The sequence below is a fragment of the Meles meles genome, chromosome 18 (genome assembly GCF_922984935.1).
Source record: "Meles meles chromosome 18, mMelMel3.1 paternal haplotype, whole genome shotgun sequence".
Lineage (NCBI taxonomy): Eukaryota > Metazoa > Chordata > Mammalia > Carnivora > Mustelidae > Meles > Meles meles.
In genome coordinates this window covers 63457611-63482121 of record NC_060083.1, presented here as the reverse complement: position 1 = coordinate 63482121, position 24511 = coordinate 63457611, and the positions used below count along the sequence as shown (strand labels likewise).

Here is a 24511-nt window from a genome sequence, read left to right as displayed (position 1 = left end):
AGCTACAAAGCACAGCATCAAGATAGCGCTACATTTTAAATGTTTCCGTTTCGCAAACTGCTGTCAGGCTCCCGCACGCACGCACACGCACAAAGGAGCGGAGAAGCAAGGCCGCAGTGTGCGCTTCTCCAGTTCGCTCACGGAACGGCGCGCCCGAGCCCCGCGGCTGACGACCCCAGCCCGGCGTGTGCGGGTCGCCCGGCCCACTCCCAGGCCCCGCGCGGGGAGCCGCAGCCCCGGCGCGCTCAGGCCCCACGCGCCGTCGCGGGGTGCGGACCCGGGGCGGGAGCCGGGGGCGTGGGGAGGCCGGGAGGCGGCGGGGCCGGGGCGCGGGGCGAGCGGATGATGCAACCGCCCCCCGGCTCCGCCCGCGCCCCGCGATTGGCCAGCGCCTGGCGGCCGCGCCTCCGATTGGCTGGAGCGGCGGGGGCGGGGCCGACGGGCTCGGGTGCCGCGTGGCGGGCGCGGCTCCGCGGCTCCCGGGTGACCCGCGCGGTCGGTGGGTGAGTGGGCGCCCAGCAGGGGTCGGGCGCGGCGCGCGCGGGGCAGGGGGTGGCGCGCCTGCGCGCCCCGGCTCGGGCCCGGGGTGGGGGTGGGGGTGGGGCCCGGACGTGGGGGGCGCCCGGGCTCCGAGCCATCGCCCCCCGCGGCTCCCGGCTCCGGAGGCCGGCCCGCCCTCGCCGTGCCCTCTGTCCGGGGCCGTCGGGAGTGTCCGGGCGGGGGCAGGGGAGCCGCAGGCGGCGCGCGGCCTGGGGCAAACTTGGGCCGGCTGCGCTGGCGGGGGCAGCGGGGGGATGGGCGCGGGCCAGCGGCCGAGGGGCCGGGTCTGGCACCGCCCGCGCGACTTCTTGCTCTGGGTCCTGCCCCATCTCGTCCCGCAGTTGCCCCTGCAGGGCCCGTGCCCGCCGGGAGGGCTGTGGGCGGCGCCTCAGACAACATGAGCGTGGGCTTCATCGGAGCTGGCCAGCTGGCCTTTGCCTTGGCCAGGGGCTTCACAGCAGCAGGTACGCCCTGCAGCTGGGAGGTCGTGGGCTGCGCAGGGGTGGGCCATTACCCTTCCACCGGCTGGGGTGAAAGGACGGGTCTGGAAAACTTGCCCTGTTTGAGTCCTGGGGGAGATGGCAGCCTTGGGGTGTTTGGGGATGGGGCAGGAGTAGCTGTCTTACTCTGGGGGTGGGATTTCCACTTTCCTTCCCGTGAACGTAAAGGGGGGAGGCCAGGGCAGACCTTGAGGAAGGATCTCTGTTACCCGCAGGCATCCTGACTGCCCACAAGATCATGGCCAGCTCCCCAGACATGGACCTGGCCACGGTTTCTGCCCTCAGGGTAGGTGCAGGGTGGAGGGGGATGGGGAGGTGGTCCCTGAAGGGGTTAAGTCACTGTGTCTGGGGAGAGCATGTGATAGCCTTGACCCTGAGGGCCCCAGGTGTAAAGGTCCTAGTGAGAGACACGATGGGACCACCACCCCCCTCCCCAGGAGAGGAGGGCCCTGGGCCGTAGCACCCCACAGACCTGCCTGCTGGTAGCAGCCGTTGCTCAGCTCCTGGGACCTGGGGACAGGCACACGTGCAGCTGGTGGCGAGGGTGTGCTCGACTGGAATGGGGTTCCCCAAACGGAGCCTCCACAGGGACTGTGGGAGCCCCGCAGATGGGACCACAGAGTTGGGGCCAGGTCAGACCCATCTGGGGACTGAATACAGGTTTGGTTTGCCACAGCTGTTAGGGCTCCAGATCTCAAGCGGGGAGCCTGTGCACCCATAATGCCACTCAGCCTTGGAGGCCTGCCGCCCACGACGGGGTGCTGCAGGGCTGTGGCGCGGGTACGCATCTGTCTTCTGTTTCCAAAAGGGCCGTGTACCGGCGCAGAGAGCTTGCGCTTCGGGGTGGGAAGGGTGACTGGGGGCTGTCAGAGCTCCGTGCCCTGAGCCCCTACCCAGACTGTCCCTGTTCTCAGCAACCTCGGTCCTCTTCTATGCCTGGGGCTCTCAGCTTGGGGCGGGTACGAGGGGGCCCGGCCAGCCATGTGGGCAGGCTGAGCCCCCGTTGGCCCTTCCTGCAGAAGATGGGAGTGAACCTGACTCCCCACAACAAGGAGACTGTGCGGCACAGTGACGTGCTCTTCCTGGCCGTGAAGCCACACATCATCCCCTTTATCCTGGACGAGATCGGTGCCGACATTGAGGATCGGCACATCGTGGTGTCCTGCGCTGCTGGGGTCACCATCAGCTCCATCGAGAAGGTGAGCATTGTGGGTGCAGGCCGGTGGGGTCTGAGAAGGGGTAGAAGCATGCTCTGTGCTGTGGTGGGGAGCTCAGGCTGAGAAATGGCCGGTTGGCCTTGCCCGCAGTGGGAAGTGCTTGGTTGGGCGAGTGCGTTCATGGAGGCCAAGCACACCCTGCTGGGCAAGGGGCCGGACAGACACACAGCCACTCTCCTCTCCAGAAGCTGATGGCATTCCAGCCGGCCCCCAAAGTTATCCGCTGCATGACCAATACCCCGGTTGTGGTGCGGGAGGGGGCCACTGTGTACGCCACGGGCACCCACGCCCAGGTGGAGGATGGCCGGCTCCTGGAGCAGCTGATGGGTAGCGTGGGCTTCTGCACGGAGGTGGAGGAGGACCTGATCGATGCTGTCACCGGGCTCAGCGGCAGCGGCCCAGCCTACGTGAGGACTGGGGCTGGGCGGCCATGGGTGGTGGCGGACCGTTCCCAGGACCTGCGGCACATCCTCCTTCCTCCTCCCTGCCCTGGCTGCTGTCGGCGGAGCTGCCGGACCCACCAGCACCAGGAGGAGGAGGAGGAGGAGGAAGGGCCTGGGGCAGTGGCTTAGGTGCCTTCTCCCTGCAGGCATTCACAGCCCTGGAGGCCCTGGCAGACGGGGGTGTGAAGATGGGGCTGCCCAGGCGCCTGGCAGTCCGCCTCGGAGCCCAGGCTCTGCTGGTCAGTGCTTTTCCTGATGCTTTGCTGAGGGCTGCTCCTGGATGGGCCTGACGCTGTTGCGGTGGGCGGACGGGGGAGAATCAGCGGGTGCACGGTGGCTGGGGCTGGGGACAGTGGCCTGCAGGCAGGAGAGGTGGCCTGCAGCGGTCAGCGGCTCTCTCCGGCGCAGGGGGCCTCCAAGATGCTGTTGGACTCAGAGCAGCACCCAGGCCAGCTCAGGGACAACGTCTGCTCTCCCGGCGGGGCCACCATTCACGCCTTGCACGTCCTGGAGAGCGGGGGCTTCCGCTCCCTCCTCATCAACGCTGTGGAGGCCTCCTGCGTCCGCACACGGTGGGCCCCCCGAGGCTGCCTGCTCCTGGCTGCGCGTCCCGGCCCGCCAGAGCCCTCACGGGTTCTGCTCAGCCCTTCCCAGAGCACACATTTGCCGAGGCCTGGCCGCAGCGCCCGAGGGCCATGGCCGGTAGTACCCAGGCAGCCGTTGTCCTGTGGAGATGGGCTGCCCTCTGCGCCCATGCGGCGCTCCCCGCGGGGAGTCACCACTTGAGCCCGCAGACCAGGATGACCATCCAGGCTGGGGAGGCAGGCCAGTGGGAGCCAGAGGGATCTCCTGGGGTCCGGGTCACACCCTCCTCCCGCCCGCCACCTCCTGGGGAGACTTGGCAGGTCAGCCAAAGGGTGCTCCGCTGTGCGTTTGTACCAGGGGGTGACGGCAGAAAGGAAATCAAAGAGGAGGGACAGCAGGATGTGGGGACTTGGCTTGGAGCATTCCTCCCCAGCTCAGGTCTGCAGGATGGACAGGCATGTGTCTCACATCCCTGCCCGCCCCCCAGTGAAGCCCGGAATGTCTCTGCGTGCCATGACCTGACGGTGAGGCTGGGAGGCAGTGCTACCCTCGGGCCCGGCCTTCAGCGGATGCGGAAGAGGCACATGGCCTGGGGCAGGGATGGGTTCAGGGGCTGAGGAGCTGCTGGTAGGTTTGGTGACCCTGAGCCGATCTGAGTCAGCAGGAGGCAGGCAGCTGGCCGTCTGGGGGCGAGGGTCTGGCCTGGGGAGCTGAGATGGGAGACAGCACGGCAGCGCCCAGGCCGTCGGGGCGTTGGGGCTTCCTCTTCCCCGGTGAACAGTTGGGCGCGGGCCGGGGGCATGGCCTGGAGCTAACCCTCCTCGCTGCCTCCCCAGGGAGCTGCAGTCCATGGCCGACCAGGAGAAGGTCTCGCCAGCCTCCATCAAAAAGACCGTCCTGGACAAGGTGAAGCTGGAGTCCTGCGTGGGGCCCTCCCAGAGCCCTTCTGGCCACTCCACGCCGTTCCCCCGAAGCCTGGCCCCAGCGGGCAAGGAGAGCTGAGGTGGCCAGCACGCTCGCCAGGCTGCTCTCCGCCTCCTCCCTGCTGGGCTTGGCACCCCTGCGCTGGCTGTCCTTAGCCCCAGGCCGCACAGGGTGTCCCCACAGCAGCCCACTGCCTGCCACTCGGGTCAGCTCGGGTCGGCAGGGGTTGTAGCCAGGGAGGGGCTGCGTCGCTTCCCAGCGGGAAGTTGCATGGTCACTAAGCGCTTCCTGGCCCGCAACAGATGGATTCTCCGACCTCCATGTCCCCCTTCCTCGGCCCCCAGACCAGGTCGGGACCTCTTCTGGGGTTCAGGAGGCCTGGGGGCCTTAACTCCCCATGGTCAGCTGACTTGGGGCTTGGCCCCTTCCTGAGTACAAAGGTCAGGGTCCCCCCCGCACCCCCACTCCCAGAGCTAGCCGAGGAGGGAACCCCGTCCCACCCCTGCCCCTTCTCCAGTCTCTACTTGGGGTGATGCCGCCTCATTGTGAGAGGACCAGAGGGTCCCAAGTGTCCTGAGTCCAGCAGCCAGGACCACAGCTGCAAGTCGCCTGTATTGCCGTTCGGCGTCTGAGAAAAGGGCTCCTTGGATAGTCCCAGATTCTGAGATCTGTGTGTCCCGTTCCCCGCCGAGCTTCCAGAGTCTGTCCCTTCTCAACCTTTTGGGTGAAATACATTGGTTTCCAACCCGGTGCCTTGTTTCTAACTTCATCGCCACGTGTGGAGGAAGGGCCCCGGGGCCCTAGAGGGACCTTGTCGAGTGTCCTCTTAGCCGCCGCCTGCTGTGCGCATCGCACGGGTCCTGGAGCCCTGTTTGGCAAGGCATTCTGGTTGCGGGGACTGAGTCCCAGCGAGCGAAGGTCGAGGGAGCTCCCGGGGAGGAGTGCGGTGCTTTGTGCCTCAGCCCGAGACGTGAGATCGGATGCTGGCCCCGGTGGCCCGGTTCGGCGTGCCCCACTGCAGGGGGGTGGGGGGCGGCAGCCTCTGCACCCCCAGCACCTCCATGCTTAGCGGGCACACATCTCTTCACCTCACACAGGCAGGGGCGGGTGAGGAAGGAGCCCCCAGGGAGGTGTGTCAGGGCTCTCCAGAGACTCGGACCGGTAGATGTACACGTGTCTGGGCCTGGGGCGTCCGCATCCCCCTCCTGTGTGGGGGCAGAGGTGGGCATGAGGCAGCCAGAATCACCCCTTCTCTGACAGCACCTCGGCACCCTCTCCCTGGGGAAAAATGTTCCCAGAAGAGGACAGGCCACAGGCCTGGCCAGGACCCAGGCTGGCCCCCGGCCACCCCCTTCAAGTCATAGCTAGTCTCATCACTCGCTGGCGACGCACGAGGAGGCACGCGGTCCCCGCACATGCCCTGGCTCTAGAGAGTGGACGGGTGGTGTGAAGTGTGGAAGAGGCGCGCGGTGGCGTTGGAGGAAGCTCGGGTCCAGCACAGCTGTGCGTGGGGCCTCGCTCCAGCCCACAGAGAACTTCCCGGGTCTCGGCAGAGGGGACTCGTGAGCTCTCAGGCTGTGGTTTTGGATCAAGCCAGAGTCCGCCGTGGGGAAACGGGGAAGCCCAGTGGAGCTGGCGGAAGGGGAGTGAGCCAGGCAAGAAGGCTGCAGAGGTGAACAAGGCCTGAGGGTCTCACGGGGACAGATACCCAGACACTGTAACCATGAGCACAGCCCCATGGGAAGCGGGGACCTGTTTCACATGGGTCTAGGGCAGGCCAAGGACAGAGATGGGCCTCAAGGGCCAGGGGCCCCCAGATGCCAGCCAGGAGGCATTGCAATGCCACCATCTCGAGAAGCCATCACGGGGGTCCCACTGGCAAGGGTCAGTTTGGTGTGCCTTCCTGGCTCCCGTCACTGCCAGCTCCAACACCTGCCATGCCCTGGATGTCCCCAAATGGGGCAGTGCCTGGAGTGAACTTCCTGCCCGTTGCCAGTGAGCTGGGTGAACCCAGTGGAAGAACCAGCTCCGTCTGCTTGACCCGGCTTCTGCCTCAGTTTCCTAACTGGAAATTGGTTAATAGCCTCACTTTGCCCTAGGCTCCTGCCTGCCTGGATGGGGTCTTTGTCCTGCTTCTCTTTGCCAGTCCTTTCCTGCAGCAGGCTGACCCCTGTCCTGTGGCCCCCAAGTGAGCTGGACTCAGGCTCCAGAACAAACAAGTCGGCAGCCCTTGGCCAGACAGAGAAGGAAGAAGTACATCCTGGGAGGGCCCTGGCGTGGGCCCATCTCCCTGCCTGGACCCCCGTGGGAGACGGGCTAGTCAGTCCTTGTGTCCTGAGCCTCCTTGCAATGTCGGTTGAGGCCTGCTGAACCCCAGGAGAACCCAGTGGAGGAGGAGGAGGAGAACTGCCTGTAGAGGGCGCGAGCAGAAAGGGGGGGCCATCTGGGAGGGGTCAGCAGGAGGGCACGCGCAGGCTGCAGCGGGAAGGCCAGGCTGGACCAGAGAGCTGGGTCTCAGCATCTGCCTGCCGAGGCAGCCCCGGAAGCCAGTCATGGTGATGCTCGTGGACCAGCAGGGATGCTGGAGCCTGTGGACCTGTCTCTTTCTGGTGTCACTCCCCAGCGTGGCTTCAGTGTTATTCCCGGAGACAGATGTCCTGGGCCCTGGGTGGGGGTCAGCCAGACTCGGGGCAGGTGAGACCAACCACGGACTCTCTGGGGCTCTCTAGCTGGACCCGGAGACAGACCCTGAAGGCTAGGCTCTCTGGGTGTTTGGACAGGACACAACCTCATCCCCGATGACCTCCCCCAGGCGTGCAAACAAACCCGCTGCCGGTTACTCTGCAGCGGATCGGGACCCTGTTTGCAAACTCTCCACACCTCTGAAGAAGAGTGGGGTGAGGGGGCAGCGAAGGAGCCTGGACGGTCCGGAACATTCCTCTCCCTACAGGTCCCAGAGATTAGAAGGTGGGCAGCCCAGCCCCCCCATCGCATGTCCAGAGGGCTGACCTTAGGGCCCAGGGCCACCTGTAAGTGGGAAGCGGGCCTCACATCCACATTCTCACTGGCCTCCAGGTGAGCTGGGCCACAGTGCACTTCCCATAGACCTCTCTGGTGGCCCTGGGGAGGCACAACCTCCCACCTGCCTGTCCCCTCTTCCAAGACAGAAGAAGTGGCCGGGTGTGTTCCCAGTGGGGAGGAGGAGACGCCTTGCCGAGAGTAGAAGCCTCCTTGGGGACAAGAAGCAGACAGCGGCACGATAGATAAGTCAGCCTCTCAGTCACCTGTCACGTACAAACTGCAGCCAGGCCCCATTGTGTGAGGACTGAGGAGTCGGGGGTGTGGGGGCATGAGAAGACTAGGCAGTGAGCCTCCAACAAGGCGGTCGGTCCCCAGCCCCAGGGTCAATCACCTGTGTTTCCTGATGGTGTCAGGGTTCCAGCCTGAGCTGTGTGGCTCCAAGCCAACCCCCATGACCTGCCTGGAGTGACTCTCAAGGCCCAGCAGTAAGTCAGGCCCTACATCCCTACCAAGTGTGACCAGGAGAACGGAGCTGGTGGTGGCGGAGAGGAGGCTGGAGGAGCTGGAGCCCACAGGAGTGCATTTTCGTTCTCAGGGGCAAGCCTTGTTGTTCTGTGTATTTAGTTGACGTTAAAGGTCATGCCCCTGGGGCACCTGGCTGGCTTAGCCAGTAGAGCAAGCAATCTTGGGGTTGTGAGTTCAAGCCCCACCTTGGGTGTTAAGATCACTTACAAATAAAATCTTTAACTTTTTAAAAAGATTTTATTTGAGAGAGACAGAGTGAGCGAGCAAGAGAGAGAGCACAAGCAGAAGGGAGAGGCAGGCAGAGGGAGAAGCAGACCCCACACTGAACAGGGAGCCTGATGTGGGGCTTGATCCGAGGACCCCAGGATCCTGACCTGAGCCAAAGGCAGAGGCTTGCTTCACCGATGGAGCCACCCAGGCGTTCCTACAACTGAGATCTTAAAAAAAAAAAACAAACAACCTAAGACATATTAAGGCCCTGGAGTACAATGTGGTGCCCTGCCCTTGAAGACCACCTGGGGGTAGACCACCACGCACAACCCGAGAAAGCAGGCGGGGTACGAGGCACGGTGGGATTCAGAGAGGAGATCCTGGAGGCAGGCAGGGGGTCCCTCGGGGACGCTTATGCCCCGGCTTCCAGGCCTCTACAGGTGGCCTTCGTCAGTCGGGGCGGCTGCCGCCTGTCCCTCACCGTCCCCGCCCCCGCGGCCCGCTCACCTGAGTCCCACCGCCGCGCCCCGCAGGGTGAGTCGCTCTTCCGGGCTCTATAGCTGTTCCCGGACTTGGAAATGGGATCCCTCCGTGTCCCTGCTTCCCCTCGATTGCCTCTTTCTCCGGAAATTCGAGCGGCCGCGACAAGTCCTCGCCGGGGCAGGAGCGGACGCGCCGGGGGCGCCGCGGTCGCAGCAGGTGCGGCGGGTGCAACGCCCCGCCCGGTGTTCCCGCGAGCTGCGCCGGGCTCGTCGCTACCGCGGGGTCTGGGCGCGGGGGCTGGGACGCCCCGCAGCCCTCGCAGGTGGCCGCGGCCAGACCTCACTCTGAACCCCGGGCAGCGCCGTCGGGTCGCGTGTGAACCCGGCCCGTCCGCCGCCTCGGAGGCGCCTCGGGGACCGTGTCCGCGACGTACGGGGACCTCAGGGCCGCAGCGGTCCCGCGGGTCAGGAGAGCGGTACACGGGCCCCCCGGCCCTACCCCCCGGGCCCCCAGCCTCGCGGCCCGAGCCGGTGCCGCGGGACCTCGGCGGGGCGGGGAGCGGCGCGCAGGTCCGGCGGCGGCTCCGGGCGCGCAGGCGCAGTGCGGACGCCCCGCCGCCGCCGCTTCCCCTTTAAGGCCCGCCGGCCGCGCCGCCGCGGCATGAATGGAGCCCACGTGACCAAACATCATGTGACGTCTGTGGAGCGGCGGCGGCGGCGGCGGCGGCGGCGGCGGCGGCGGATCCCGAGCCCGGTCCGGCCCGGCCTTCCCAGCGCGCTCGGCCCGGCCCGCGCAGGCGGCGAGCCCCCACCCCGGGCCCGGAGCCCCCGCGCGGCCTCGCAGCGCCCGCCCCGCCCGCCCCGGCCTCGGCCCGCCCGGGCCCGCAGTGTGGTGGGTGAGTGCGGCGGCGGCGGCGGCGGCGGCGGGCGGGGGCTCCGGGCCCGGGGGGCGGCGGGCGGGGCGGGCGGGGCGGCGGCTCCTCCGGGCGGGCGGGGGGCGGGGCGGGCCGCGCGCTCCCGGCTGCGGGTCGGCCCCGCGCCCTTCCGGCGGCCCGTGCCTCGGTTTCCCCGCGAGTCAGCGGCAGCGCCTGGCCGTCGCGCCCGGGGGCTGGGGTGGGTCGCGGGGGACGGAGGAGGGCGGGGCGGGGCGTCCGCGGGGCTCGCTCGGCGGAGCCCGGGCCGTCCTGGTGGGAGGGGCGGCGGCGGCGGCGGGAGGAAAGGGTGGGGTCGAGCGGGGCGCCCAGGGCTCGGCGGAGGAGCGTCGGGGGGCCCGGCTCTAGCTGCTGATTCATCAGGTGTCCGTGTCCGCCCCCCGGGCGCAGGGGTCCTCGGCGGGCCCGGGGGGAGGGGGCGGCACGTGGCGGGGCCGGGAAGACCCTGCTCCGCCGGCTTCGCTCCGCCGCACGCGTGCCCGAGCCCAGAGGGAGACTTGCTGAGTCATCAGCATGAGGTCACTCGATGCTCACTCTGGTGTCTGGGGGTGGGGGCCGGCTTGAGCTAGGGGCCTGGGGTCCGAAAGGCCGACACGTAGAGGAGGAGGGAAACTGGGGAAGGGCCAGGCCCCCGGGGCTGGGGCACCCGTTCGAGTTAGGGCTGGTGTGCGAGTCGAAGGCAGGGGCGTGCGGAGAAGGTGGAGGGGCCTCGGTGCAGGTGTTCCTTCCGGCAGCATGTGCCGCCGCCGGCCTGTCCATCCCCCCCCAGGCATGCTCTTCTCAGGCTGCCGGTCCCTCACCAGCGTCTGGGACAGTTCCCCAAACTGGGAAATAGTTCTCTGAGTGAGAGGAGGGGAGGAGCTTAGGGGGGCCGTGCTTGCCAGGCTGGGAAGCAGGCTTTCCCTGTGGCTGGTCTGGTTGGCTAGGCTGGGCAGCCCCTGGGCGGACAAGAGAGGCATACCCCCTGGCCAGAGAGGGAGTCAGTGGGAGAAAGAGGGGCGCCTGTGCGCGAGTCCTGGAGGACAGTGGACAGGGCAGGGGACGCAGGTGCCGCCCTACCAGGAAACTGCCGATGAGAGGAAGCTGCAGGACTTTGACATCGGGAGAGCGAGGTGTCTGGTGAGCAGCCCTTGCCCCTTTTGCTGCCTGGCCCTAGGGTGTGGGGCCGAGCTGCAGGTGGCGGCTGTGGCCTTGGGGGCACAGCTGGTTGGGCCGGCGTGGAAGGCATGCGGCGGAAGGCGGCACTTCCCGATCTCCCTAGAGGGGTCCTGCTTGAGGTTGGGGCTGGGTGCTGTGTGGGCGTCGGCAAAGACTGCGGCCTCCCTGGTGGGTGTGGGGCCTCTTGGGGGTGACAGCCTGAGCCTGGTGCGGCCTGACCTTTCCTCAGTGTGTGGGTGGTTCCTGGCCTCCAGGGGTTGGGGGCGTTTTGTCTGGACCAGAGCTGACCATCCTTGCCTAGGGGCTCGTGGCTGGGTCAGGCTGGCCTTGTGGTCTGTCTTCAGGGATGCCCCTTCCCCCCAGCGACACGCGCTCACACACGCTTAGCCTTGGGCTTGTGCGTGCCCGATGTTGAGCTCAGCTGATCTCTGGGTCAAATTTTATACCCTCGGAGAGTGCAGGTTCCTGAAGGGGCTGCTTCTTTACGTCTTCTCGTTTGTTCTTAGGTGCAGATTAAGTTTTCGACTCTTTTCAGAGGGGCTTGCAGCGGCTCAGGGCTTTTGGAGGAGGAGGTTCTGCCAGGCGGGGTGGAGGGACGGCCGGGGAGGGCGCGGGCTCCGCTGGCCTGGCTCTTGCCCGGCTTGTGCATCTGAAGCCTGTCCCGGGTACGGGGGATGGAGCTGTCGAAACCAGTTTTCCCTTCCCAGCTGGCTGTCAGCCTGAGTGGGTCGCCCGCGGGGGACGGTCCGTGCCTTATCTACAAGTGTGGCTCACCCTCGGGGGAGGGTGATTGGGGAGGGATCCCCGGGCCCCAGCCCTGGACCCTCTTTGGGGTGGAGAGAAGAGGGAGCCTGTTCTTAATCCAGCCGCCTGGACACCCTCCTTCTGGCTTCCCGAGGTGACCTGAGCTGTGTCCCACAGCCCCTCCCCAGAGCCCGTCACCGTCACAACTGTGTGTGTTCCCGGGTGGGCAGAGGCCAGGTGTGGAGGCCGAAGCCCTGGCTTTGCTGAGCCCCCCCCCCCCCTCACGGCGGGCACGCGCCCCCCGCACCTTTGATTAGGAGGCGAGTGGCTGCACTTGTGCTGAGTTCAGGCCTTCTGCGGAGGGTGAGAACTGCCGAGGAGGCACTTTTCGGCTCCCAGCCGCCACGCTCCGCACTCTTCTGTGTGATCTCAGGAAGTCACCGTTGTGCTCAGCGTTCGGGGGCGGAGGGAGGATGGCTGGTGGGAAAAGCTGGTGCCAGGGCTGTTCCTTTGGGCTGACAATGGAAGGACCCCGGGGAGTGTCCCTGCACCCCAACTCAGACTCGAGGCTGGGGGAGCCCCGGCAGCTCGGCTATGAGATCCTGTCGCCCGGGGTGGGTTTGGGGCCCTCGGGACCTTCTGACCTCTAGCTTCTGTCTACTCCATCTGGTGCTCTGCAGCCCAGCCGGAGAGCCCTGGGCGAGGCCCCTCCCGGGGCGAGGAGGGGTAAGTGGCGGCCCTGCCCTGGAGCCCCCATGTGCGCCCCACCTCCCTAAGCCGGGCTTTACCTCCCCAGCGAGGGTCACAGCCCCCCCCCCCCCCGCCGCCACCCAGAATTGCTTGCTGTGCTCATGCCTCCTGCAGCAGGAGGCCGGGGTCCGCTTTCCCTCCAGCCTGACCTGGAAAGCAGGGGGCTGGGAGGGAGTGTGCTTGCCTGAAGCTTTGGTGGGGGCAGGCTGAGCCGAATTTGCAGGATTGGGTGCACAGAAATGTCCTTGGCAGGGCTCGAGGAAGCAGACAGTGAGGGCCCGGCGTGGGAAGGGCAACTGAATGGGTGCGAGGGGCCCTTTGGTCCACCCCTCCCCCAAGCCCTTATGGTAGTGTTCCCTATGCTATGGGCAGTGACCCCGGGCAGGGGGCTGGGGCTGGAAGGGGCTGAGCAGGGCCCCTGGGTGGCCCGGCGGGCCCTCTTAGGAAATGGCGTGGCTGGGGTGGGGCAGGGGCACCAGATGCGGCAACCCAAAGCCACAGGAAGGTTGCTCCATCAGCCGCGGAGAGGGCTGCGCCCAGCCTCTCCTGGGGCGCCTGCCACCTGGGGTGGGGGGGTGCTCCTACCAATGCTGGAAACAGGGCAGCTCTTCAAAGTGAAAAGTCTATGGGAGAATCAGGACTGTCCTGCATCCTCCTCTTGGCCTGAGTCCCCACCGGCCCCTAAGCCTTTGTGGGGACAGGGCCAGCTAAGGGGAGGTGGCTGTAGGAGGTAGGGCCCCGAGTACACAGCTGCAGGGTCACTGGGCCCATCCCGCACCTGCCGTTGGCCAGGCTGGCCTTTCTGGCCCCAGCAGCGCTCTGCTTGGGCTGCGGGTCCCCTGGGGCTGTGTTGGCTGGCAGCCGTGGGGAGTGCCAGGCCGGGCTGGTGAGGGAGCGGGAGCGGGAGCGACGTGCTGAGTCAGCGTGACTCGCCAGGAACAGCCATGCTCTGGGGCGCACACTGGGGTTATTTTTAAAGCTCCCGGCTTCCTTCTAGGCTGGCCCTTCCTGCATCCCTCTCCTCTCTTCCCAAGGCCCTTTTCTGGTCTCTGCCTTTCTAACAGTCCTTCTGTTCCCCTGCCCCACCCAGACCCACTGGGTTTCCTAGGGACAGGGTGGCCAGGGACCAGCCTAGCCAGAGGGTGGCAGGTGGTCCTCCGGGCCAGGTACTGGGAATGGTGAGGTGAGGGGTGAGGCTGGGACTGGGCCCCTTCCCTCGCTCTGTGCAGCGGAGAGAGGGAGAGGGGAGTGGTCCCCAGGGTCCTGACCTCCGCTCCCTGTCTCGCAGAGTGCCTGCTTGCCGTGCCCCCGGGTTATGACGACCCCCAGTAAAGGAAACAAGGCCTTGAAGGTGAGCGGACAGTGGGCGGCATCCGGAGCTGGGGCGGCGCAGGGGAGGGCGCTCCCCGCGGAACCGGGGCCTCCCGGGCCTCACGCGCGGTCCCGCCCGCAGGTGAAGCGGGAGCCGGGGGAGAATGGCACCAGCCTGACGGACGAGGAGCTGGTGACCATGTCGGTGCGGGAGCTGAACCAGCACCTGCGGGGCCTGTCCAAGGAGGAGATCATCCAGCTGAAGCAGCGGCGGCGCACGCTCAAGAACCGCGGCTACGCCGCCAGCTGCCGCGTCAAGCGCGTGACGCAGAAGGAGGAGCTGGAGAAGCAGAAGGCGGAGCTGCAGCAGGAGGTGGAGAAGCTGGCCTCGGAGAACGCCAGCATGAAGCTGGAGCTCGACGCGCTGCGCGCCAAGTACGAGGCCCTGCAGAACTTCGCCAGGACCGTGGCCCGCAGCCCCGTGGCGCCGGCCCGGGGCCCCCTCGCTGCCGGCTTGGGGCCCCTTGTCCCTGGCAAGGTGGCCGCCACCAGCGTCATTACAATAGTAAAGTCCAAGACGGACGCCCGGTCGTAGGGACGCGCGCTTGCCCGGGCGGGTCTGCAAGGGGCCATTAGGCGCATGGCGAGTTTGGCAGCCCTGTCCCCTTCTTTCTCCTCTCCTCCTCTTCCTCCCCTGCCTCCTCCCTTCCCTGCAAAGCACAACCCGCACCCCAGGGGCGCCGGGCTGAGCCCCTTTGATCTCGTCGTCGTGTATTTTGTGTGTTGGGATTGGTCAGTTCGGCGGTGACGTGGGGTTGCCCCCCAGTCCCCTTTGTACCAAGGCGGTGCAGGCTTGGCGTCCAGAGTTGGCCCTATGGGAACAGAGAAAGATCGAACGAGTGTTCTGGGGCTCAGGTGTTAGAGCAGGGAGGGCCCCAGGGCAAGGGGAGGCTGCTGTCCACTCCTGGTGGCCCGCGGGCTCCGACAGCTGCTGGCTGGCCGGGGGCTGTGATTCACTCTTAGGGCAGCCACAGGCACGGATGGGCTCTGCTCCTAGGAATAGGGTGTCCCCGAGGGCCCTGGACGGGCAGGCCACTAGCCTGGGCGCTGTAGGCGCTAGGAGGGATGGGGCGTTCTGCGCCTTTGCGCCAGGGGCCAGGGCGCTCGAGCCTGACGCGTTGCACTGAACAAGACCAAATCACTGGTTGTGAACATACGTGAAGGGTGTGTCCAGTGTCCTGCGATGGGTCCGTGCCACTGTTTACATGACCTGTTTGTGTGGTTACATAGCCCTTTATTTAAAAGAGAGGAGTTCCTTTTACGAAGTTATTAAATTATATGTTTAAAAGCTAAAGAAAAAAGAGCTGCAGAGTATTTATAAAACTGTCTTTTTAAAAAAAAAAAAACAAGCAAGAACATTGGACCGTATATATGGACAAGGAAGGAAAGTCTAATAGAAACTTTGCTAGTTTAACAAAAGAAAAAAGCAAACAAAAAAAATCCCTTTCTTGTAAACTTACGGACAAGTCTTTGTGGCTGTTGGAGTTTAGTTTTTATATACACAGAGTTATCAGACGTTATTTATAAAACCTAGTTTTAAAAAAGATAAAAAAAAAAAAAAGCCAAGCCGTGAGCGACCACAAGGCGCGTCCTGGCGTCCTCTTTGCTATCTCTTTTGCAACCGTACCGAAAGTGACTTACTCCTTTGCCCTTCCTGCTTCCGTCTCTTGCCGGTGCCGTGGTGTTGTCTGTGCCTGGTGAGGTCTTGTGCCGCGTCACGTGCTGGTGCTTCTGGTGACCTTTGACCTGTGGGTGTCACTTCTTGTGTCCGTCAATCCCGTGTTTGTTTTTTGGATTTGGTTGTGTTCTTGCTTCTGCTGGCTTGCTGGGCCTGGACCTGGACGGGGTGCTGGGCAGCTGCCGCTCGGGCAGGCCTTGGGGATCCGCCCACCAGCCCAGCCCCCTCTGCCTCGGTGCCTGACCCGGGACCCCCGGGGACCAGACACGGGGCTCTGCCGCTCTCATCCCGCGCACAGCCTGGGCTTCGCACGTCTGCGTAAGGCTTGGGCTGACCCGGTGGCAGGTGAAACAAGGGGCCGTCCCAGAGCGCCCGCCCCCCACACTGCTTCCACGCCTACTGCCGCTGGCCACGGCTGGCGGGTTTGCGGGGGACCACAGAGTCACGAGGTGCCCCCCATGTGTCTTCCTTTTGGCCTCCAGTCAACACGCATGGGCTCTGGCCGCTGACCCCAGCTTTGTCCCTGTAGGCCTCCCGTGGGCCTCGTCGGGAACCCCAGGGCCCATATGGGAGTTTCCAGACCTGCTGCCCACCTAGTCCAGAAGTGTTTCCCCGCCATGAAGGAAGGCTTCCCAGGCTAAGCCGGGTGGTCTTGGGGCTCATCCAGGGTGGCCTTTCTCCTTGCCCAAGGGCCGGGGTGGGGTTCTCCAGCGGCGCCAGACAAGGGCTGTGGTCTGCAGGCGCCAGGCTCCTGCCCTTGGCCTTGGGCCTTCTTTCGCCTCCTTTGGGATCTCTGTCTTCCAGGGACGTGCTGCGTAGCTCATGGAGGGGCTGGTCTCCGGGGCTGAGCCCCCCCGCCCCTGACCAGGCTCCCTCTGCAGAGGCAGCCAGTCTTCCAGACCGGACTCCGGAAGCCCCTCCTAGCCGTGGGACGGGAGCTGCCTGTGGTGCTGGACCTGTCTCCAGCCACGTGGGCCTCGGCTTCTCTGGCGGCCCCGAAGCCCTATAAAGCACAGACGTGGGGGCTGGCGGGGTTTTCATCCTCCCGTCTGACCCAGAGTGCCCGTGGGGTGGTAGCAGGGACATGCTGTCCGTTTCTGCCCTGTTGATGGGCTTCTCTTGGCCCTAGAGGCCGCGTCCTTCCCGATTGTGCCGGGTCGGCCTGCAGTGGAGATTGTTACCATCGACGCTCAATACTTAGTAGCTTCCTGCCCCTCCCTGATGCGCGGCTTTGTCTACCTAGGGTCTATAGACAAAAGTTGTGGATGTTGGTTGTAGCAGCAGTGAGTCAGAATCGCATCGTAGGAATCCCTGAAGAGGGGGAGAAGCCCACGTCCTCCGCGTCCATTTACGGTCCCCACTTTGGCGCTGGCTGGGAGATAGCCGGCCATCTGCCAGGTTGGAGACCTGGAAAGCAGAGGGAGGAGGCAGGTTTGGAAGATGAAAGGTGAGTTGGAGGGTGGGCACAGATAGAAAGTGCAGGTCTGGTATAGGTAATAGAAGAAGCTTCTGGAGTGAGTGAGGCCATGCTTCCCTTCATGGTTTTTGGATTTGGAGCACCTGTTCCTTGGGTCTAGGGGAACGTCCCGTTCCCATCAAGCTGGCCCTGTGGGGCCACTCTGCACTCCGCCCCTTTTCCCCTTCACCTTGGTTTCTTGACAGTAGAGCCTGCGTCCACACGTGGCTGGTTTGGTGTCTTTCTGATTCTTGTTAATTCAGTTTTCCTGCTGTGAGAGTGTTGCGTTCTTTTTCTCCTCGACTTTTCTGACACAGCGAATCGAGGGCTTTGGCCGAAGCCAAGTCTCCCAGATTGGTCCGCTAAGTAAACCATGATGTGCACCTTCCTTCCCACCCTTGCTGCACTCCTCCCTTCCCCCAACACGGACACCCAGATTTCAGAGGACAACCCTGTTGGGAACAGGGCAGCTCCTGCCCTGAGTATGACCCGGGGGAGACCTCCCCATGACGCTGGCTGCCACTCCGGTGGCCCTGCCGTCTGTGCGCGAGAAGACACAGCTGCTCAGCTGTGGGGTGTGTTCGTTTCTGCCGCATGCCGGGTCTCCGCCGAGGCTCTTCTGCTCCTGGTCCATGCTTCAGGTCTGACCGTCAACAGCAGCCCCTGCGGTCCGTGCCTGAGCCCACGGCTCTGATCGGTTGCAGCCTGCTTTGGGACAGGTGGTCAGGCCCCCTCCTATCCCTGTTGCCTCCCTCTCTGGGGTGGCCAGTTGGCTAACGCTCCTGTCCACAGCTGGGAAGCCCAAGCCACAGCCTGCAGCACCATTTCCGCTTGGGGATCTTGTAAGTTACTTTTTTAGGCTGTGGTTTGGTGAAAGGAACCAACACAGTAACGATTTTTTTTTCCCCAGAAGCCACTGAATAATTCTTTCTGGCGCGTTATTGCCTTCCTGTTGGCTGTCTAGTTTTGGAGCAGGTGGGGAGAAGTGGAGGACGCACGGAGGCAGGGGTATGGCCTGTCCTGCTCCAGGCCTGTGTGTTTTGAGCGTGTGCGGCACCTTTGGGCCAGTCACGGGCGTTTCCACCCCACGCTGGGGCAGCAGCCTTGGTGCGTGTGTGTCTGGCGCGCCTGAGCTGGAGCGTAGGAGAGAGTCCCCCCAGCCCCGGAACTGCGAGGGGACAGCCCCTGCAGCAACCTTGTGTCCCAGCCCTTCCCTTCTCCCCGTCCCCTCAGTTTGCTACTCCCTGAAGCCTTTAACCAAACGGGAGTGGGTACAGAAAGCCTTCTCCTGGCATCTTAGGGCAACAGGACAAGGGCTGCCCCGTGTGTCCCGCTCTGGTGCTCTCCTGGCGCTGAGAGGCTGGGTCCAAGCAGAGGTGACCAGACTCTGCCTGTCCTGCCTGGGGCTGAAACCAGGGGAAGGTGGGGGTTCCCTGGGACCTGCCGGGGTGCCGGAGACGCAGGTGAGGAGGGGCCTCCCTGGGGCGGGCCTTGGCCCCAGGGCCCACCCTGCCCTGTGCAGTATTTATTGCTAAATTATTGTCCAGGGGGGGCGGCACTGGGCCGGACCCCGGGTATTTATTGCTGTACATAGTGTATGTTTGTGATATATAAGGTTTTCTTTATTTTGTATATGATCAATAAACGCCTTTTAAAGAGACTGTCAGGTGCTTCCTTGGCGCGCTGCGCGGGCGGGGCCGGAAGGGCGGGGCGGGCCCCTCGCGCATGCGCCGGAGCGCGGCCGCCCGGAGGCGGAAGCGGAAGCGCGGGTCTCCCGGGAGCGATGGCAGCCGGGGGTCCCAGCCGCTCGGAGCGCAAGGCGGCGGAGCGGGTCCGCAGGCTGAGGGAGGAGCAGCAGCGGGAGCGCCTCCGCCAGGTACGCCGCCGCCCGCCTCGCGCCGCGCCCCCGGCCCGCGCCGCCCTCACCGCCCGCCCCGCGCCCGCAGGTGTCGCGCATCCTGAGGAAGGCGGCGGCCGAGCGCAGCGCCGAGGAGGGCCGGCTCCTGGCCGAGAGCGAGGACCTGGTGACCGAGCTGCAGGGCCGGAGCAGGCGGCGCGAGGGCCTGAAGCGGCGGCAGGAGGAGGCGAGTCCCGGGGCTCGGTCGGGGCAGGGCTCGGGCCGCGGACAGCCGGGGCCGGGCCCTGGCCGGGCGGGGGCGGGGCGGGGGTCACGACCGGCCTCGGCGGTCCCGGCAGGTGTGCGACGACCCGGAGGAGCTGCGGAGGAAAGTCCGGGAGCTGGCGGGCGCCGTGCGGAACGCCAAGTACCTGGTGGTCTACACCGGCGCGGGCATCAGCACGGTAAGGCGGCGGGCGGGCGCGGGCCGGGGTGGGGCGCCCCCTCCTGGGTGGCGCGCCCGGCGCCCGGCCGAGCCCTCCGAGTGTCCGGCGGGTCCGCCCTGGCGCGCTGTCTTCAAGCTGCTGCCGGTTTCTCGGAGTGGCCGCCCTGGCCGGTGTGGGGCTGGACCTCACGGCCCGGCAGAGCCCCCGGGCGCCCCCAGATGCCCTCTTTCTTTCCTGTGCGTCGGGTCTCTCTTTCGCCTGCTGTGTTTGAGACAGAGTGCGGGCGCGGAGCACGGGGAGAAGGGGGACGGTCTCAACCCGGCGGCCGGGCCCCTCAGCGGACACCCGGAGTCTGCGGCTTAACGGAGCGCGCCCCCGGGTGCGCCCCGTGTTCGTTCCAAGTGTGTGGGCTTGAGCTGCGGTGGGGAGATGAGCCCTTTTAAACGTTTGCCGTTTTGTGACGGGAAGGGAAGGAAGGAGGCACACGGCAGGACAGTATTTCCCGGCACTTGCTCGGTTCAAGTCAAGGTGGTGGGCGCCGGGTGGCTCACTCGCGAAGCCCGAGCCTTCGGTTCAGGTCGTGATCCCGAGGTCCTGGGGTCCTGCTTCTCCCTCTGCCAGCCGCCCTCCCCCCACCCCACTTGTGTTCTCTGTCAAATACATCAATAAAGTCTTTAATTAGAGAAAGAAAAAGCCGAAGTCAAGGTGGTTCATCACCAGCCCAAGGTTATGTGGGCAGAGCCAAGTCCAGAACCATCTCCTGATCCGCCATTGTTCCTGTTTTCTACACGTTGAAAGCAAGTAGAAAGCAGGGCAGAAATAGAGTACAGCAGCTGAAGGAGAGAAGAGTGTGGGGTCTGGGCACGTTGTGTCGAGAGGCCGTCTTGACCGTGGGATACCGTGAGCGTTGAGTCACTTGTCTGCTTAGCGCGTGGGTGTTGAGTGCCACCCACGGGTAGGCCCCGCAGAGGCGAACACTGAGGATTTCTGTTCTCAGGAGGCCCGTGGTGATGAGAACACGGCAGGTGAGCAGAGAGCAAAGGTAACATGGCTGGGCTGGGCTGCCGGTGGAGATGCAGACACTCACGCCCCCAGCCCCAGAGCTGGGAAATCCGTCCCGTTGCCTTTGTGTGCGAGGCAGCATCGAGGCCGGGCCTTGAGAGCCAAGCAAGGTTTCACAGGCAAGGGTGAGAGGAAGACCCTCCCAACAGGGTTGAGCTCAGAGGCCCAGCAGTGAGGTCGTGTAAGGGGCACTGACCACCCTGACTTGCAGACCATGGAGCCCTGGTCCCGGGGCTCCTGCAGTCACACGTGTGCCCCGTCGTCTGCGGGAGTGCTGCTCTGTCGTTTGCCCTGAGTGTTGCCGTCCAGCATCTGTCTTCGACGTGGCTCAGAACTGCGCTGTTCAGGGTGGGCATTTTTCCAAGCTTAAGCTGCAGGGAGGAGACAGGGTTCCCCAGGAGCAGGTCACTCACCGCCTGGGGAACACAAGACTGCTTGATCCCAGCACGCCTTCTGTTTTTGCTCATGGTGACTTTGTTTCTCTGGGTTGAGAACTAGAGAAATTCAGTGGTCTTTATCTCATCTGGACAAATGGCTGTCTTTGTGACGGTAGGGCAGGAAGCACTATCGGGATGGGAGAATCAGGACAGAATGAGTGCTCCTAGCTAGGGTTTCGGCATGTGTTAAGCCTTCCCTGAGCACTGGCTAGGCCCTGGGGACCCACAGATGAGCCTGACCAGTCCTCTCTCCGGTTTGGAGGGCAGGTGTGGTTGTAGAGCCCAGGTTGTAGTCCATGCTGGAGAGGTTCTCAGAGGCGGCAGGACTCCTTGGGACCTGGAGGGATGAGCTAGACCACGTGGGAGGAGGGGTCCAGGCAGAGGGAAGGAGCCACTCCATCTGGGTTTAGGCAGGTAGCACTAAGAAGTGCTGAGCCGTTGGAAGGAATAGGGGCCAGTGCATGGAGAAGCCTGGAACACATCCGGAGAAAGGTTTGCTTTTCACGCTTGTGAATTTTGCCAGTTCCTACCGTGATGCACTGTCACCGGGTTTCTTTTCTTTCTGAACGTACAGGCAGCCTCTATCCCAGATTACCGGGGCCCTAATGGAGTGTGGACCCTGCTTCAGAAAGGGAGAAGTGTTAGGTAAGCAGTCCAGGGCAGCCTTCCCATCCAGTCGAACAGAAACAGCACGGGCCTGACCTCGCAGCCCCCCACACCTGTGGTTTCCTTCCACCTGGCAGTGCTGCTGACCTGAGTGAGGCTGAGCCAACCCTCACCCACATGAGCATCGCCCGCTTACACGAGCAAAAGCTGGTAAGAACCTGGTGTGGCTGGCGGTCCGCTTGCTGGTCTCTCGTGCAGAACCTGGACGGCCAGCCTTGTGCCCGAGTGGGAGCCGTACTGTGCCTCTGTCAGCCGCTGGACCTGGGGGATGAGTGCCCACCGAGTGTCTGACTGCCGGCTTGAGTCTTCCTCGAGAGTCGTGGACAGGGTCTGCCTCGGGCCCAGAGCTGCTGGGGGTCCCTTCCCCACCGTGTTTCTATCACATTGTCCCCACAGACCTCAGAAACCACCTAGATAAAGGGGAAGGTTGCGGGAAACCTCTGAAGACCCCCCGCTGAGCACGTTCAGCCAAGTGGGCAGGGGTCCCGCCTCCTGGTCCTTCAGTGACTCGAAACAGAACGAGCCAGGAGAGTGTCAGTCGGGCCCTTCCCAGCTGAGAGCGGAAACCTGCGCTCTTTGCTCGCCAAGAGCTTCCGGGCTGTTGCGGGCAGCCGGGGGCCCTTCCTCCCGAGGGCCCTCCGGGTCGTGCTGGGACCGACCCGTCCCCCTGGTTTTGCCTCTGAGGCTTCATGTGGGGCTGGAGTCGCCCCCAGTTTGGGGCTCGGGGCAGGGTTGAGGGTGGTGTCACTGATGAACACAGCCCCCCCACGGCTCCCCTGCTGACTCACGCTGGCCTCCCTCCAGGTGCAGCACGTGGTGTCTCAGAACTGTGACGGGCTCCACCTGCGGAGCGGGCTGCCCCGCACGGCCATCTCGGAGCTCCATGGGAACATGTACATCGAAGTGAGCGGTCCCGCCGGGGTCCGGGAGCCTGCGCCGGCCGGCGGCTCCTGCTCACGGCGGCCTCTCCTCCTCAGGTGTGCACAGCCTGCTCCCCCAACAGAGAGTACGTGAGAGTGTTCGATGTGACTGAGCGCACCGCCCTGCACCGGCACCAGACGGGCCGGGCCTGCCACAAGTGCGGGGCCCAGCTCCGGGACACCATTGTGCACTTCGGGGAGAGGGGGACCCTGGGGCAGCCTCTGAACTGGGAAGCAGCCACTCAGGCAGCCAGCAAAGCAGATACGATCCTATGTTTAGGCTCCAGCTTAAAGGTACGTGAACAGCACCGTGGCTGGGGTGGTGGGGGGGAGCCTGCTGTCATTTTGCCAGTTCCCTGTTCGACCCTGGCGTCCTAGAGTTTCATTCCCTGTTGTGCGTGTGGTCTTTCTGTCGGTCTGTCCATTCCTGCAGGTCTTGAAGAAGTATCCTCGTCTCTGGTGCATGACCAAGCCCCCCAGCCGGCGGCCCAAGCTCTACATCGTGAACTTGCAGGTGAGCCGTGCCCAGAGAGGCCCCTCCTGAGACCTGGGCCTTAGGAGAGGAGAACTAGACAGTTCTTGGGACGTTCGTGTCCCGACCTCATGGGCCAGAGAGGTCTGGCTGAGAAAGGGCTGTCGGGAGGCAGTGGGGTATCCTCACGCACCTTCCCTGTCCCCAGTGGACCCCGAAGGATGACTGGGCTGCCCTGAAGCTTCACGGAAAGTGTGACGACGTCATGCAGCTCCTCATGGATGAGCTGGGCCTGGAGATCCCCCCCTATAGCAGGTGAGGGGGGCACGGGCGCATCCCCCCCTTTCCTGCCCCTGTGTGGATGGGCTGTGTCTGTCTGTTCTCGTGAACTGAGCACAGGGAACGCTCTGAGTTGCACGTGGTGTCTGAGGTGTGACTGCGGCCTCTGCAGGGAGCGGCTGAGGCGTCAGCCGAGCGTGAGTCCCTGCGGGGAGAGCGAATGTGCCGGCACCGCCTGGAGAGCCCCCTTCTACCGCAGGCAGCCTGGACGGGAAGGTGCCTTGGAGGGACGTGGTCTCGGCGACTCCAGTCAGACAGAGTCTTGGTGCACTCGGTTTGGGGAGCTGGCGTACTGTGGGGAAGCTTAAACTGTACCTTAATACAGAATTTGTGATAATTTAGACGTGGTGTATGTATTGAGTAAAAAGTTTACACTTTCTTTCTCTGTGAATTTTCAGGGTCTTATAGGGGAAATCAATAACTTCTTTTAATCAAAGGGTTCAAGAATTAAGGATCCCTTCACCTTCTGGGCCTGGCAATTCTTGTATGTTATGTTTGTGGTGTTCTGTAATGTGGGCCTATTGTGTACTGTACTTTTTTTTTTACATTAACTTAGCTCATTTTCTTTATCAGTGCTTCTCTGTATCTTAAGTTTATAATATGTGGTTCTACATCTCAGTCAGACACATGATCTCTTCATGGTGTAGTCCGTAGGCCGCACCTCCCTAGTCAGCTGGCCTTTTCCCCCACATCCCGCAGTCTGGGAAGAGGGAGAGGGTCTGGTCCACCCGCCCCGGCCATACGAGTGAAAAGTGGGACCCAGAGCTGCTAGTGATTGATCCCTCTTGGGGCTGCTCCTGCTCCACCCCGGTGTGCGGGGCCTGCTGGGTCGCCCGCAAGGACACTGAGTTCCGCAGAGGCTGAGCTAGTGTGAGTGCTGACCTCTGAGTCACGGGGGAGCTTAAGCCGTCCTGTAGCTCCGGAACAGTGTCGCTGCCACGAGCAGGGCCTGGCCACAGTTAGGACGGGTCGGGAAGCAGGGCGACCTCCTCAGTCAGCTTTCCCGCCCTGGGGCAGGTTGTGACTGAGGCTCCCAGGCTCACCTGACCTAGCTTTCCCTTTTCGGTAGGTGGCAGGACCCCATCTTCTCCCTGGCGACCCCCCTGCGTGCGGGTGAGGAAGGTAGCCACACTCGGAAGTCGCTGTGCAGAAGCCAAGAGGAGCCTCCGCCTGGAGACCGGGGTGCGCCGCTGAGCTCAGCCCCGGTCCTAGGCGGCTGGTTTGGCAGGGGCTGCACTAAACGCACGAAAAGGAAGAAAGTGACGTAACCCGGTGCGGGACAAGAACAAATGGCACTTTGCAGAGGACGGAACTCGTATTTGGGGGCGAGGCCGGGACTGCCCCCCGGGTCCCCGCGCCGCCTCCCTTGCACTGCTGCGGCCGCCTCGGGCCTGGGCCGTTGGAGGACTCCTCGCCCGTGGGCGCTTCGCGGAGGGGGCGCGGCCACGCTCTCTGCGGGATCGGAACTCGGGTTGTTTCACGGCCGCCGGTCAGGAGGAAGCACGCGACTGCCGTACCTCGTGCACCGGGCTCGTCTCAGGGGCCTCAACCCTCTTTCTACTGCTTCTTACTAAAACGGGGTAACTTTATAGCAACCTTGCGAGCGGGGTTCGCGGCGCGGGGCCGGTTCTGAGCCTGGGCTCCGCGCGCCTTTTCGTGGTTATTAAACACGTCTGCACTGTCTCCCGCGTATCCTCGAACGGCTGCCGGGCGGGCGCGGGAGCGGGCGCCCCGCCTGGGTTCCCGGGGGCGGGGCGGGGCGGGCGGGGGAGCCCCACGTGGTCCGGCCCCGCCCC

General features: G+C 64.5%; 3 protein-coding genes across 11 annotated transcripts; all 3 read left to right on the top strand.

Moving 5' to 3' along the window:
• The first annotated feature begins 439 nt into the window (after nucleotides 1-439).
• Nucleotides 440-4959, top strand: PYCR1 (pyrroline-5-carboxylate reductase 1). 3 transcript variants are annotated; one of them, XM_045984276.1, is made up of 8 exons: nucleotides 440-503; nucleotides 882-1004; nucleotides 1256-1326; nucleotides 2060-2239; nucleotides 2446-2664; nucleotides 2847-2939; nucleotides 3109-3272; nucleotides 4122-4959. In XM_045984276.1, the coding sequence occupies exons 2-8, from the start codon at nucleotides 938-940 to the stop codon at nucleotides 4285-4287; spliced, it is 960 nt and encodes a 319-aa protein (XP_045840232.1). In that variant the 5' UTR covers nucleotides 440-503; nucleotides 882-937; the 3' UTR covers nucleotides 4288-4959. The 3 variants fall into 3 exon arrangements, with proteins under 3 accessions (XP_045840232.1, XP_045840230.1, XP_045840231.1); XM_045984274.1 differs by having other exon boundaries at nucleotides 2443-2664; XM_045984275.1 differs by having other exon boundaries at nucleotides 481-499; nucleotides 2443-2664.
• A 4192-nt stretch (nucleotides 4960-9151) lies between these two features.
• MAFG (MAF bZIP transcription factor G) lies at nucleotides 9152-18197 on the top strand. Of its 7 annotated transcripts, none has more exons than XM_045984278.1 (3): nucleotides 9152-9343; nucleotides 13320-13382; nucleotides 13485-18197. In XM_045984278.1, exons 2-3 carry the CDS (start codon nucleotides 13347-13349, stop codon nucleotides 13935-13937), a joined length of 489 nt encoding a protein of 162 aa, XP_045840234.1. In that variant the 5' UTR covers nucleotides 9152-9343; nucleotides 13320-13346; the 3' UTR covers nucleotides 13938-18197. The 7 variants fall into 7 exon arrangements, with proteins under 7 accessions (XP_045840234.1, XP_045840239.1, XP_045840236.1 ...); XM_045984283.1 differs by lacking the exon at nucleotides 9152-9343 and adding an exon at nucleotides 9542-9560; XM_045984280.1 differs by lacking the exon at nucleotides 9152-9343 and adding an exon at nucleotides 9629-9897.
• An 85-nt stretch (nucleotides 18198-18282) lies between these two features.
• SIRT7 (sirtuin 7) lies at nucleotides 18283-24398 on the top strand. The gene is made up of 10 exons (XM_045984273.1): nucleotides 18283-18412; nucleotides 18483-18620; nucleotides 18733-18837; nucleotides 20893-20963; nucleotides 21062-21134; nucleotides 21789-21887; nucleotides 21962-22198; nucleotides 22338-22418; nucleotides 22585-22691; nucleotides 23785-24398. Exons 1-10 carry the CDS (start codon nucleotides 18320-18322, stop codon nucleotides 23981-23983), a joined length of 1203 nt encoding a protein of 400 aa, XP_045840229.1. The 5' UTR covers nucleotides 18283-18319; the 3' UTR covers nucleotides 23984-24398.
• The last annotated feature ends 113 nt before the right edge of the window (nucleotides 24399-24511 follow it).